This window comes from Primulina eburnea, chromosome 17 (genome assembly GCF_022965805.1).
Source record: "Primulina eburnea isolate SZY01 chromosome 17, ASM2296580v1, whole genome shotgun sequence".
Taxonomy (NCBI): Eukaryota; Viridiplantae; Streptophyta; class Magnoliopsida; order Lamiales; family Gesneriaceae; genus Primulina; species Primulina eburnea.
This window is the reverse complement of record NC_133117.1, coordinates 2,750,143-2,765,987: the sequence shown is the minus strand read 5'-3', so window position 1 is coordinate 2,765,987 and position 15,845 is coordinate 2,750,143. Positions and strand designations below refer to the sequence as shown.

General features: G+C 31.7%; 2 protein-coding genes across 3 annotated transcripts in view; one reads left to right on the top strand and one right to left on the bottom strand.

The window, feature by feature from the left end:
- LOC140817698 (uncharacterized protein At2g24330-like) overlaps nucleotides 1-15,845 on the top strand; it is a 41,895-nt gene that overhangs the window by 8,882 nt on the left and 17,168 nt on the right. The window lies entirely within an intron of this gene.
- Nucleotides 342-4,123, bottom strand: LOC140818415 (probable galactinol--sucrose galactosyltransferase 6). 2 transcript variants are annotated; one of them, XM_073178357.1, is made up of 5 exons: nucleotides 3,898-4,123; nucleotides 2,391-3,712; nucleotides 2,056-2,265; nucleotides 1,808-1,942; nucleotides 342-1,396 (listed from the first exon to the last, which is right to left on the bottom strand). In XM_073178357.1, exons 1-5 carry the CDS (start codon nucleotides 4,093-4,095, stop codon nucleotides 736-738), a joined length of 2,526 nt encoding a protein of 841 aa, XP_073034458.1. In that variant the 5' UTR covers nucleotides 4,096-4,123; the 3' UTR covers nucleotides 342-735. The 2 variants fall into 2 exon arrangements, with proteins under 2 accessions (XP_073034458.1, XP_073034457.1); XM_073178356.1 differs by having other exon boundaries at nucleotides 2,391-3,715; nucleotides 3,898-4,118.

Here is a 15,845-nt window from a genome sequence, read left to right as displayed (position 1 = left end):
TACAATCGCCTTTCTTTCTTATTTTCCTCTACCAACAATTGTACTACTATCTCAAATTTTTACTTAATCATTATAATTTATTTTCTTTCTTTTTATTTTTATAGACAGCCAACGTTCAACTACATCTATTGCCATGATTAATTTTTTTTCTTTCATGATTAATTTTTTACTTCTAGTAGTACAACAATATGACAGTTAATTTACCATATTTTATTAACATATACATTACAAATTTAACCATAATAAAATAATTATTATTTTTATTCCATAATTGGAAATCTTGTTTGAGTTGACATTAATGGGAAGCTCACAACTGCAGAAAAATTGGATATTGTACGACATTTAGCAAATCTACATATACTTTTATTCATTGCTTATAATAATGGAGAACACCACCAACTTAAAACCACAACACTTGCACTAGGATAGCAGTAACTTCACAAGTCATTAATGTAAAAACTAAAAATTGTCATACCATCATCTCCCTATATATCAGATTCTTAATCAGATCAAGATAATTCAGGGCGACGGCCGAATTTTCTATAAGATAGCGCGAAAGGGAGCCGTTCAAATTCAACTTTTTTCCTTCCATTACAACACCAGTAGCAACCATGGGAGAGGGGAATGAGTATATGGAGCAAAGGGTAGCTAAGTCCTCTTTAGTCTTTCCTAAATCGAAATTTTCTTTTCCCCCCATATTTCTTCATGATTCTCATAATCTACCTTTGAACAAATTCATAATTCAATCTCGATTTTATGAACTTTCTGGTCTACAGGCGGCATATCTTGCAAGTTCAAGGTCACTAATCCGGAGGTAGCATCGTACTCGAACTCGACTCCAAATGATCCCACCGAGCACCTTCTTGGCTTAACCGAGGAATATGCACCAAATCGTCCACAACCCTTCACGTCCACAGACACGACTGCCACCACATCTCCACTTAAGTTCTCCACTTTCTGTCCGTTCTCAAAGTCATAAGATTCTGCAACATCTTTCACATCATATTCGAGTCCTTCTATGGCTCCACCGGCATTGAACATGTCAATTAGCCCGAACGGTGCAAATTTGAACCCGGGAGCGAGTTCTTTAATGGGTGTAACGGTGTAAAGTTCGTGCTCTAGGATCTTGAGGGAAACCGGAACGGCGACATTGTGTGGAAGAGTGATGGGTTGCCCACTCTGGTGGGAGTAAAGAACCACGTCGCCGTTCCAGTTGGAGTCGAGGGCAATATCTGAAATGAGATGAACATCATGGCCCTTGACGTGGCCGGTAATTGCTTCGGAGTTAGTCTGATGGAATGTGTTCATCCTCTCAATGCTGTTCCATGCTGCACCTTGGCAGTTGTATACTCCAAGTATACCGGTGTATTTGTTGATGTTCCATATTTTCAACAGGCTGAAACAAAACAAGAATTACTCAGGAAATGCATCCACAAGAATATAAGAACTAAACAAGAATTACAAGTTAGAAATGAGCTTCCTAAAAGCATGAGATGTGGTAAAATTATAGATTTATACTCTTAACATGAAGAATTACACACAGAGATATATGTATGTAAACATAATACAGAACACCAACTTGGTAAAATATAGCAGACTGCAGATATAGGTTTCGGATCATAAATGTGCCTAAACACTATGTTAGAAATCCTTCATCCCAAAAGCTCAAGGCTATTAGGATCAAACTTTAACCAAACTAAGACTATCTACTTAAAGCAGAAGGTTCAAGCCATGATGTACTAGTACACCAATGTGGAATTTGAAATCAGTGAGTCTAAAACAAAACCAATCATTCAAATGCACTAACCTAGCACCGTCACGAGATGGGTCTGTAAACAAGCAATCCTTAGTAGGACGCCCGGGCAATCTGGCTCGGAGAATCGAGCCATCCGGCAGAACAAGCTTCCTCAAAACATCGAAATTGTGCTTCCCTGGTGCGTCACTGTTCCAAAAGAACATGATTATCAGCATTTTAAACAGAGATCCAACAGGGATCGTAGAGTATAAATTTACATATACACTGGTCAAGAAGGGGGAAGATTTGGGACTCATTACCTGACATAAACAGGTCCACCGCTAATGGCTCGGGCCGATCCGTGGTACTCTGCTGCTGGATGTAGAGAATGGAACATATCCCAGTCGGGTAACATAATTTCTCCAAGAAAGACACTGTTATATGCAACGGCTGCAATGTGGATCGTATGTGATACTGGAGCTCGGGGGTAGAAATCATCAGATGCTCTTACAATAGCAGTTTGTTTCGAACTGTTTTACAGAATCATCATTAGAAAATATATCAGAAGTTATCTATATAATGGGAATGGTAAAATATAAGAAATCCAAGTTCTAATGCTATAAAAATATTCACAGGAAAGAGTTGAAAAGTATACCAGTAAAGCGATTCGAGGTTGTGGCTCATACAGGCAATGCAGCCATTATCAGGGAAGTTTCTTGCAACAGATGCATCAAGAGCTTGATGATAATGCCTTGTTAACTCGACTCTACCGCCAAGACCGGCCCCGAGTGTCTCCAATATGCACTGAACATCAACTTTCACCCCATCTATCCCTGCGGAAGCCAAATATGTATGCAATTCATTGTAAAACTTGTACACATTCTTGGGATTCACTAATCCCAATCCCTGCAATGCAAGTACATCGGTTTTCCACCCCGGCTCGTTTGCCATCACTCCCTTTGATACAGCTGGATACTGCATAGCTGATCCATATTGCTCCATCTCCTTCACTCCAGGTCTCACCCCACCCCAGTAGCCCGTGATGGCGTGCCACACATACACGTATTTCAGTCCGTGCTTCTCTTTCGCTATGTTGGCGATACTCTTGATCCCAGCTGTGGAATCTTCCTTATCCTGAAATTTAGCGTTTTCTTTAATTCCCGTCAGCCTGAGGACAGGCGGCTGTTCTTGCTGGTTCTTTTGCTCGTCACCACCGACAGACTGCCATCCATCATCAATAATGACGAATTTTGGAGGCGTCCCGCCAGCAATTAGACTATTGAGGCCTGCTTCAACCCCTTCTTGAGTCACTTCTTGATAGAAAGCATCCCAAGTACACCAACCAAAGCAATCAGCAATCCCTGGTAACTTCTTCTCTTGCCTAAGCCTGAAAGTCCCAAGATGCAACTTAACCTCCTTCATCGCCTCGTGTATCGTCACAAACGGATCCGTTCCGGCACCTAGATACACTGAATGTGTGAAAGTGGACCCAAGAGTATCATTATCCCCACTCTCCAAACATAATTCTAGCTGATCTTCATCATTCCCTTGAAGACAAGCTTTAAATGATCCTTCGATCAAAGGCAAAAACACCGTGTAAATTACCTTGCTTTCTTCATCGTCAGCTTCCGATTCGAGATGTGATCCATCTTTTGTTTCCAGTAGCAAGAACTGCGTCTCGAGAGGGATATCTCGCCCCTTATCCCCCATTTTCTGCGACATCCACCACAACTTGAATCTGAAACACGCCAAGAACCGTACATCACGCAGATTTCCTAGCGAAACCACGTGACGGTTGCTATCTTGGTCAAAAGCTGCTCCCAGAAACACCCCCGCCACAGGCCCCGCGGAGGCGCCGGACGTGGCGATCACATTCTCCGGAACGTTGGTAAGTATGGTCCGGTTCTTCACAACCAGTTTCCCATCCGCAACCCGAATCGCTGGCTTGATCGTCATCTCTTCTTCTACCTTACTACCCTGCTGTAAAACAACAAATCAGCACAACCACTCAAAGATCTATTCAAACTTCTTCAAAAACCAATGAAAATCAAATCTTCAGAGACTGGCAAGCTCCCAGAGCAAAAAGAAGAAAACCCAGATGCAACATCGCAATCAAGATCAAGATCAAAACTTTAACAAGAAAACCGAAGAGCCCAACATACCCGATAAGCAAGAACGCAACTGCGTTGAGGAAAAACGGAAGAACGGAAATAATAACCACCCCTCTTGGTGATTAGATTTCTTATATTAAGAAATAATGGGAACGGATGAATGAATGCAGAAGTAGCAAAGAGAAACGGGGTATTTATAGTGGCGAGAGGCTTCAAATGGTGAGCCAATATAGAGAGAGAGTTCACCATTTGTTGATGATACAGGAGGTTTGAAGCTTCTCTCTCTCTCTCTCTCCCTTTGATTGGCTTATTGATTGGCTTAGGACAAAACAAAAACTATTTAATTAATAAAAAATTTGAATCCAACGGTGGAAAAGAGGGGGATTTGGCCTTGATCAGATCGATGTTCTAACTATCGATCAGATTGCCATGTCGGATCCACGGCATGACAGCCAATGGTCTAACTAACTTAAAATCTTGTTCGGTAATTTTGGTATTCATGTAAAACATATGTAACGATAGAAAAAAATATTAAGTTTCTAATGTTTATATTGTATAAATTCAGGAGTATGTTTCTTGTGAGACGGTCTCATGAATCTTTATCTGTGAGACGGGTCAATCCTATCGATATTCACAATAAAAAATAATATTCTTAGCATAAAAAGTAATATTTTTTCATGGATGACTCAAATAAGAGATCTGTCTCACAAAATACGACCCGTGAGACCGTGTCACATAATTTTTTTTTACCTAAATTCAGAATGATGCGATTCCTAGCGAAATCTATGTTCTATAAAATTTTGATAACGGAAAAGTTAAGAGTTGATATATGATAACAAAAAGAATTAACTTTAAATATCACTACGGGAGTATTTGCAACTTGCAACATTTCATTAAAAAAAAAAAATCAGTTTTGGTGTTTTCCAAACTAAATTTTGTGTTTGCTTCTATTAGTATAATTCAATTATTGATCTCGGTCTCATGTTGAGCAATTATAGGATCATCGACCATATATATAGATCACACATGAAATTTACATGAGTTTCGATAGAGATGTAAACTATCCAAATTAAATCAAACAGTATGAGGCTTGATCTTGGTTCATTTGAAATTGTTTGAGGCTCGAGATCGATTCGAGCTTTTATTATCGGGCTCGAGTTCGGTTTGTCTTGAAATTACTAAGCTCGAGACGGCTCGTTAAAAGCTCGTTTAGCATGTTAATCAAGCTGGGCTCGAGCTTGATTCATTAATAGCTCTTTTATCATGTTTAACAAGTCTGGCTTGAGCTCGGCTCGTTTTCGAGCTCGTAAAATATAGAATGAAGCTCGACTTTGAGCTTGATTCGAGCTTGTTCAAGATTAAATACATCTATAAAATAATTTTAAATCAGAAAAATGTAAATTCATGCAGATATGTCTTGTGTTCAATTCTTTCCATTGACATTAATACTAATATTTTTATTTGTCAACTCAAAAAATGAGCCAAGCTCAATCTTACTAGCCACCTAAACGAGTCGGGATCAACGAGCTTACGAGCCACCTAAACGAGCTAAGCCGAGCTCGAGCTCACAAGTCTATTATCGAACATGTTTGCGAGCTCACGAACCAAATATCCTTAGGCTTAAGCTTGGTTTGATTAAATATTCGAGTTCAAAATCGAGCTTGAGATTGGCTTGATATGATTAACAAACGAACTCAAACAAGCTTTTTATCGAATCGAGCTTTGAATAGCTCGAGACTTATTTGAATTCGTCGTCTAAAATTCGTTAAAATTTGATTATTTGATTCCCCTCAATTCTCGAAATTTAATATTTTTATTAGTAAATATAATTTCTGAAAAATTAATAAAATAGAGTTTGAGAATTTTCGCAAAATTATGACTTGAGTGATTTCTATTATCATATAAAAAAATTCGTACAAACTCGTCTTATCACTCGATAGATACCAGATCACATTTAAAAGGTTTTCGAGTTGTGGTAAACCCTTCTATATGAGTTAGATGGTCCTTGACCCAGACGAGAAGTAAATCGAAGGATGTGCACGAGTAGACATGGACTCAAACAATGATGTAACTAGAAATTTTTAATTTGATATACAATTTTTTTTTCCAAATGCGTTTCTAAATAGAGACTCATTTATCAATATCATTACAAGTATCTTAAAACAAAACAATAATTAATTACAATATTCAATCAGAAAATGATCGAGTCGAATTTTACCGAAATATTGGAGATCATGAGAATAAAAAATTGTAAGAGTTGATAATTGTTCTCTTCTCCATTCAGAGTTTACTGAATTGAAGCGATACACTTTTACTTGTCAAGAAAACTTTAATGAGACCGTCTTATGTGTCAATTTTGTGAAATCGAGCTCATACTCAACTCAACCCATGAAAAATTATTATATTTTATGCTAAAAATATTATTTTTCACTTCATATATAGATGATGTCAACTCATCTCACAGATATAAATCATTTACACACACTCTTTACTTCTTGTTGTTCTTAATTTATGCTTTTAATCTAACAATTTTCCTTAATTTTATTTTTTCAAACTTTATTGAGGCTAAATTATATAAGGTTGGGGCAAAGACAATATCCCATCCCTGCCTCAACCTTGTTTCGTCTTTTGATTAAATAAAGACGACAACAAACATCGACTTTAAACAAGTACTCTTACAATATGTTAGTGAAAAATATGATCCATACGAGATCGAGTACCGACTCATATAAGCCAAAACTTTATCAACTCGTCTTTACTCCTAAGAATGATAGATCTCCTATACATGAGAGGGCTAAGAACCTATAAATCTTACGAAAATGGCTTCCTCAGCTCGATGTAACATAGAAAAATATCGGCTTAATGTTAATACAAAAAAATACCAGTGCTGACCAGTCTCCACGTCGGATTACGACTTTACCGATGGGTACAAAAGAGTAACGTGTCGCCAGATGATTGCTTCGTGTGACCTTCCGACGGCTGAGATTAGTTCCAGAGTTCTTTAATTGGTGGGCACTTGTGATTTAATAGGTCAGCAGCTGGACACATGGGCGACTCTTGTTTAAACTATGTCGTATTATTGTCCTTTTGTCAAAAGTAAAAAACAATTTGTGGTCCTAATCCCGACATGAAAACTTTAATCAGTGAAGTAAAATAATGCCAAATCCCAATCAGAATTTAATATTAAATCTAATATATATATATATATATATATATATATATATATAGAGCAATGATACCCTTCACAATCTTTTTCTGCACACCTGTGGGCACCTTGCCTGTCTACGTGGCACGTCCACAACCACACAAAATTTTTTATTTTGTTTTTTTTTAAAAAAGACTGACCAATCATGCACCGCCACGTAAGCAGTGCCCATAATACAAGGTGTGTAGGGTAACAAATTCGATATATATGTATATATTTAAAAAATTGTAATTATAGAGTTAAATTAACTCTATTTGGACGGTAAGAAAGAATTTAGGACAAATACGATGTATCATGAAAATATGGTCAACAATCTGTTTTTTTTTTCAAAAAAAAAAAAGGTTGGTCAAGAAAGGCTTCTCCATTTGGTCAAGTAAATAAATCTGTGATTATATATATATCGGTAAGTTTGATACCATTTCTCTTCTTTTTTTCTTATATAAAAAAACACTATATTATGATGCATTTTACTATCTTTGGTCGAGTAAATAAATCCGTGATTATGACGCATTTCACTATTTTTGTTCAAGAATCCTTGAATTTACTTGATTCAGACGCTCAAGCACGAGTTGTGCCATAGGACAATTGGTGTTGCTCTGGCTCTGTCCATGTAATATTAAATGAGGAAATTAGTTAAATAACTTCGGTCAATTTTTTTTTTTAAAAAATAACCTCTTCAGGTATATTTGAAATACACTTGAAGAGGTCATTTTTTAGAAAAAAAGAATTGACCGAGGTCTCCCAAAACTCGACATGAGATGGAAAAGGGGAAACAAAGTTATACTCCTATGTCAATCAAAGTTGGTAAAAAATTATCTCTCTCTATTTTTGAACAATCATTTTACTAAAGTTGGGTGAATCAACGGCCATCTTGATGCTATACTCGATTCAACCACATTTGAAAGCAATGAAGATATGTTTGAAGAACCTTGGTAACTCTTCTGAAAAACCACTTTGATGCTTAAGTAAGAGAAAGAAAGAAATATAACGTTAAAAGAAACAAATTAAAAGGGCGAAAAATTTTGTATATATCGTGTGTGTTTAAGAGAGAGATGTCTCGTTATATACGACAGTGTTAAATATGTCAAATTCATCTATTTGGCAAATATATCTCGAATTTACTGAGATATTAAGATTGATGTAGCATCGAAATGACCTAACAAACACAGATAGGCTATCAATCGCCATGATATGTGAGATGTGTCCTAATATCTCCGAGAAAATAAAGTGTAATTATATAATAATCATATTCTAAATAATTAAAAATTTTAAAACAGTAAAACCTTTCAAATTTTGACCCCAGCCTTCTTTAGACATTTGAATGGAGAATGGTCCACACAAAATTACTTTTAGAACAGCGTGCGTAATTATTATTATTATTATTATTATTATTATTATTATATATATATTTTCTTATGCTGTCCGTTAAAATGATACTCATCTATTGAAATTATATTTTTAAGTATAGTTTGGTACACTAGATAAGAGAGATTGATAAATAATCATCATTATCTCATTGGTATTTTTTTAGAAAGCTTATGATAATATCACGGGTCTGTGATAAATAATTTTATACAAGGATAAAATATTCTTTTTATAAGATGTGACAATTTTAATTTAATGATAAAAAACACCACAAATGACTTAATTACTCTCAATATAAATTACATCCTATATATGATCAAGTTCTAAACTAGTATCACTAGATGATAATTATGTAAATGATTTTATAAATCTCCGCTAGTACGTAGAAGTTAAAATCAAATAAATATTTTTATTTATTTTTATATATTATATAATATGATAATTATATAAATGAACTCGAGATAATTATATAAATGATTTTTATAAATCTCAATAAAATTATTAGTATCACTCGATTAACCTTAAAAATTGATATTTGACTTGACTCACAAAATCAAAGGTTCAATTATCATATTATATAATATATAAAATTAGGTAAAAATAAATAATAATGCAAACATTGTCGACGCATGAACATATAAGAAATATGAACTCAAACAACAACTTTCAAATTATAAAATTTATTATGATAATGTTAATTTTGTCATTACAATCTAATATATAAATTTAATCACTCTTCTTAAAATCATACTAAACATTAAATATAATATCCTACATCTTATTTATCCTAAATTATCCCTATACTATATATATCACATGTTTATCCTATCATATGTATCAAACTATACCTTACAATTGACAGCGTAACAAAATTATATATATTTATATATATATACATAAAAGTCAAAAGTAAGGAAAAACATTGGCACCTATAAGTCTATTGATTATTAAGAAAAGAAAAGGAGAATCTATATCGGAACGCTAAATATAACTTATGTGTCCAAAACGAAAAGAAACAAAAGCACATGAGAAAAAGTACTCAAGAAGCAGTCTACAAATTTTGAATCTCTAATAATGCAGAAATTAAATATTGTGACCCAAGTTGGTGTCTTCATATTGAAACAAGTTCCAGACAACTGGAATCTGCATTTGATTTTGAAATTGGATACACTTATCTTTATTAATTAAAAATAAAATTTTTAATATTTTTTTATAGATGGATCGTGTTGAAATTATGTCTAAAAAAATTAACCTGTGAGACATTTTCATAAGAGTTTTTGTGAATTTTTTATAAGAAAAATTATGGGTGTACACTTTAGGTTTCACATTCATGCTTATATTTTATATGATAAATCACAAATGTACCATTGAATCCAATTGCACCTCTTTTATTACTTTATTTTTTCTCTATTACGAAAAAAATTATCATGTGTATGTAAACGTCTACCATGACTTTTTATATGTGTGTGTGTGTGATGCTTTGATAAGCTTTACCATTATTAATTAGTTATCATATATATATATATATATATATATATATATATATATATATATATATATATGATATGTTGTCCATCTATCATGTCCACCAATGATATGCTACTCATCTATTTAACGTGATGAAGTATATTTAAATTGTACATCCTATAGATGAATGACACATTATTGGTGGACATGGATTTTGTGTTTGATTTTTGGTCGCAGTCTTCCGGAAACCAAAACAAAAAACAAAAATCTTTTGTAAAACCGTTTCACAGATCAATTTTTTAGGTCAGATGTCTGACCCAACATAACCTATGAAAAATATTACTTTTTATAATCTAAAGTAATATTTTTTATTGTAAAAAAATAATTTGTTTAACTTTATATTATGAAAAAAATATGGTATAATAAATGTTGATTTGAATGAAAACAGTATTATGTCAAAAGTATTATTTTCGTTGTAAAAATATCATTTTTTGTTATTTATTTTATGAAGAAATATTGTTTAATATATTTGGAGTTGAGTTAAAATAATTATTTTTATGTCAAATATATTAATTTTTATTACAGGTGATCAGTCAAATCGTATCACAAATATATATCGGTGATATTGTTGTACATAAGACTTACCAGAAAAAAAAAATGAAGATTACAAACTATGTTAATAAATCAAACACACAAAAAAATATTCCCACATAAAAAGCACGCGTTGTTGGGTTACGGAATGCAAATAATCTTGATTTTGATGATAATAAAACTTGTTATTGTATGGCTAATATATTTTATTAAATATATAGTTGGTAGTTGTCAACTTTGAGGTGAAAAGTAGCTGAAATATAGTTTCACCACAACGTAGTTTCTGGCTAGCTGAAGTGTTTTGATGTTATCTAATGGCTTGATGATGAAAACAACTAGATGCCAAAACTTTTGAAAAAAAAAAAACTATTTTTCACAAGTCATATTTCACATAGCTTAATTATTGCGGACGTTATCTAGACGAAATATTAGTCGCAATATTGAGCTTACAAAAACAGAATCAACAATTAGCCCAGTGTGAATAATTTTGGTATTTTGGTCATGTCTCTTAGCTTCGTTATTCAAATAGAACAATTCAGTATGCATTACAAATATAAGAGATTAATGTCTATAAATCATCTTTACAAGTCAAATTCCGAATCGGAATAGAAGAAGCTAATAAAACATGATAAAGTTGTTGGTTATGCACTGAATAAAGAACAAGTTCCATATTACAATAGTCTGGTCCGTTGAGCATATCTCTCTCACAAGAACTTGGAATTGAGTGATTATTGATTCAATGAAAAGTTAAGAGAAAGAGTTACTATTTTAATGTTTATTATTTTGTCCAAAAATTGATGAATCAAAAGAACGTAACATATTGGCTTGATAAGCTTGACTTGATTTAGCTCAAGCTAGACCAAACAGACCGGTCCATATCAAACCAAGATGATCTAATAGCATATCAGATCAGACCCGAGCTGATTGATCTGATGGCGGATCGGACCAAAAATATTAAGAATATTTTTTTATGAAGTTGAAACTAGTAGGGTAATTTGTAAAAAAATATATCTGTCAATGATTTTTTTAAGATTCAGTACCTATCAATTTTTTTTGTATTTTAATACCTGACAAGAGATTAATTTAGCTTTTACTACATGTTTCAAGCATTTTTACCTTTTTACCCTTTTTAATTAATAAAAAAGTATATAAATACCTATTTTTGTTGGTCAACTTTCTTTCCACTCATCATTCTCGATACATTTGGATGACATGTACATTGAATTAAATATTTTTTTATTTAAAAAAACAAATTCACAACTAAGCATTGAACTCTTTGAAATACTTAGTTTTACTTGCGAAATACTTAATTTCAATTTTAAAATACCTGATTCAGTAAATAACATACTCAGAATATGTATTAAAACACTGGATATTCGAATATGCAACGAAAGTTCACCAAGTGCTCGTATTTTTATACAAGATCCATTTGGATGATATATTCATTTCATTTAATTATTTTTTTTATTTTTAAAAAAACAAATTTGCAACTAAGCATTGAAATTTTTCAAAAAATTAATTTTACTTGCGAAATACCTAATTTCAATTTTAAAATACTTGATTTGGTAAATGAGATACTCAGAATGAGAATTAAAATAGTGGATATTCGAATATGCAATGCAAATTCACCAAGTGCTCGTATTTCCATCCAAGATCCATTTGGCAGACTTGTTCATTTCATTTAAATTTTTTATTTAAAAAAAAACAAATTTGCAACTAAGCATTGAACTTTTTCAAGTACTTAGTTTTACTTGCGAAATACCTAGTTTCAGTTTTAAAATACTTGATTTGTTAAATGAGATACTGAGAATAAGTATTAAAATACTGGATATTAGAATGTGCAACATACTTTTCAAAAAAAAAAAAAGAATAGGCAACGTAAGTTCACCAAATGCTCGCATTCCCATCCAAGATGCATTTTGATGACATGTTCATTTTATTTAATTATTTTTTATTTTAAAAAAACAAATCGCAACTAAGCATAGAACATTTTGAAGTACTTACTTTTATTTGCGAAATACATAATTTTAATTTTAAAATACTTGATTTGATAAATTAGATACTCAGAATGAGTATTAAAATATTGGATATTCGAATATGCAACGTATGTTCACCAAGTGCTCGTATTTCCATCAAAGATTCATGTGGATGACTTGTTCATTTCATTTAATTATTATTTTTATTAAAAAAAACATATTCATAACTAAGCATTGAACTTTTTCAAGTACTTAGTTTTATTTGCGAAATATCTAATTTCAATTTGAAAATAATTGATTTGGTAAATTAAATACTCTGAATGAGTATTAAAATACTGGATATTCGAATATGCAATATAAGTTCACCAAGTGCTCACATTTTCATCCAAGATGCATTTGGATGGCATGTTCATTTCATTTAATTATTTTATTTATTAAAAAAAAACAAATTCGCAATTAAGCATAGAACATTTTGAAGTACTTACTTTTATTTGCGAAATATCTAATTTCAATTTTAAAATATTTGATTTGGTAAATGAGATACTCAGAATGGGTATTAAAATACTAGATATTCGAATATGCAATGTAAGTTTACCAAGTGTTCGCATTTCTATCCAAGATATATTTGGATGACATGTTCATTTCACTTAATTGCTTTTTTATTGTTAAAAAAACAAATTCGCAAATAAGTATTGAACTTTTTCAAGTACTTAGTTTTACTTGCAAAATACCTAATTTCAGTTTTAAAATACTTTATTTGGTACTCATAATGAATATTAAAATACTGGATATTTGAATATGCAACGTAAGTTCACCAACTGCTTGCGTTTCCATCCAAGATGCATTTGGATGACATGTTCAAGGACTTTTTAGTAGCCACAAAGCTTTGAAAGAGAAAAAAAGGCTTGGAGCGAAAATTTGAAGATTTCTGGACAATGTTCTTTGAGATAATAGCCCGTGATAGGAACGAGTAGCATAATCAATGGATTTAAAATTTACATAGAAATATGAAGTCGGATACACGTCGATAGTCATAGTCCAGTAAGTCGAAAGCTAGGGGATTTAATAAAACAATATGCAATTCACACTTGATAGGAAATCTCGTCGAAAGCATAGATCATTGTCGAACGAATTAAGAAGATTAGCGAGAGGTAGATGAACCGAGATTCTCAACAAATTCATTTCCTATTGAACTTTAATCAAATCATTCTAGCTTTATTTATTTCATCATTTTATCCTTGAACCATTTCATTGAGTTTCTATTTAATAATCCTAGTAGTAAACAATCATATGAAGTATCGCTGCTAAAAATGGAATAACTGAGAATAATAATTGAGAAATACAATCCTTAGAGGAACGATACTCGTACTCTTGTACACTATATTATTACTTGATATCGTGCACTTGCGATTATTTCGAGCTTGAATAATATTAATTTTTACTAAGAATTTTACAATGAAAGTTTTGCTCGATCACTAAGCATGGAACATTTTGAAGTACTTACTTTTAGTTGCGAAATACCTAATTTTAATTTAAAATACTTGATTTGGTAAATGAGATACTCATAATATGTGATATAATACTAGATATTCGAATATGCAACGTAAATTCAGTCATGGTTGGTTTTTCCAACTAAGATTCATTGTAATACTTATTCATGTCATTTAAAGAAATGAACACAGTTCATTACTGATCGTGGAGTAAGAGTAAGTTGTTTGTAGATCAAAATAAGCACTTACTTTTAACAAAAATATAGTAGCATACTTGTCCCGGAGTAAAAGTATACGTTCTTTCTTTGTATACCGAAATAAATTGTTATTTTTATTTAATGGAGAGTGATGAACAATGTATTTGTTAAAATTTCAATTGCATTGAAATTGCATCATAGTGCATATTAGAAATATTCAGTATTTTATTACCTATTTTGAATATCTCATTTATGAAATAAAGTATTTTGAAATTGAAATTAAGTACTTATCAAATAAACTAAGTACTTTAAAAGTTTCATGCTTAGTTGAGAATTTGAGAATAATATGTCTTCCAAATGCATCTTCCAAGGAAAGATCAACACTTGGTGAACTAACGTTGCATATTCAAATATTTAGTATTTTAATACCGATTCTGAGTATCTCATTTACCAAATCAAGTATTTTATATTAGGTTTTTCGCAAGTAAAACTAAGTACTTGAAAATGTTCAATGCTTAGTTAAGAATTTGTTTTTTTTTAACAATAAAAAAATAATTAAATGAAATGAACATATCATCCAAATGCATCTTTGATGGAAATAGGAGCATTTGGTGAACTTACGTTGCATGTTCTAATATCCAGTATTTTAATACACATTCTGAGTATTTTATTTACCAAATCAAGTATTGTAAAATTGAAATTAGGTATTTCGCAAGTAAAACTAAGTACTTCAAAAAGTTCAATGCTTAGTTGTGAATTTGTTTTATTTTTAAAAATAAAAAATATTTAAATGAAATGTACATGTCATCCAAATGCATCTTGGATGGAAATACGAGCACTTGGTGAACTTACATTGCCTACTAAAATATCCAGTATTTTATTAACTTTTATTAGTATCTCAATTACCAAATCAAGTATTTTAAAACTGAAATTAGGTATTTTTAAAAATAAAAAAATAATAATTAAATGAAATGAACAAGTCATCCAAATGAATCTTGGATGAAAATACGAGCACTTGGTGAACTTGCGTTGCATATTCGAATATCCAGTATTTTAATACTCATTCTGAGTATCTCATTTACCAAATCAAGTATTTTAAAACTGAAATTAGGTATTTCGCAAGTAAAACTAAGTACTTGAAAAAGTTCAATGTTTAGTTGTGAATTTGTTTTTTTAAAAATTAAAAAAATTAAATGAAATGAACAAGTCATCCAGGAGCACTTGGTGAACTTGCGTTGCATATTCGAATATCCAGTATTTTAATACTCATTCTGAGTATCTCATTTATCAAATCAATTATTTTAAAACTGAAATTAGATATTTAGCAAGTAAAACTAAGTACTTGAAAAAATTCAATACTTAGTTGGGGATTTGTTTTTTTAATAAAAAAATAATTAAATGAAATGAACATGTCATCTAAATGAATCTTGGATGGAAATACGAGCACTTGGTGAACTTACGTTGCATATTCGAATATCCAGTATTTAATATTCATTCTGAGTATCTCATTTACCAAATTAAGTATTTTAAAACTGAAATTAGGCATTTCGTAAGTAAAACTAAGTATTTCAAAAAGTTCAATGCTTAGTTATTAATTTGTATATTTTTTAAAATAAAAAAATATTTTAATTCAATGTACATGTCATCAAAATGCATCGGGAATGATGAGTGGAAAGAGAAAATGACCAACAAAAATTAGAGATTTATA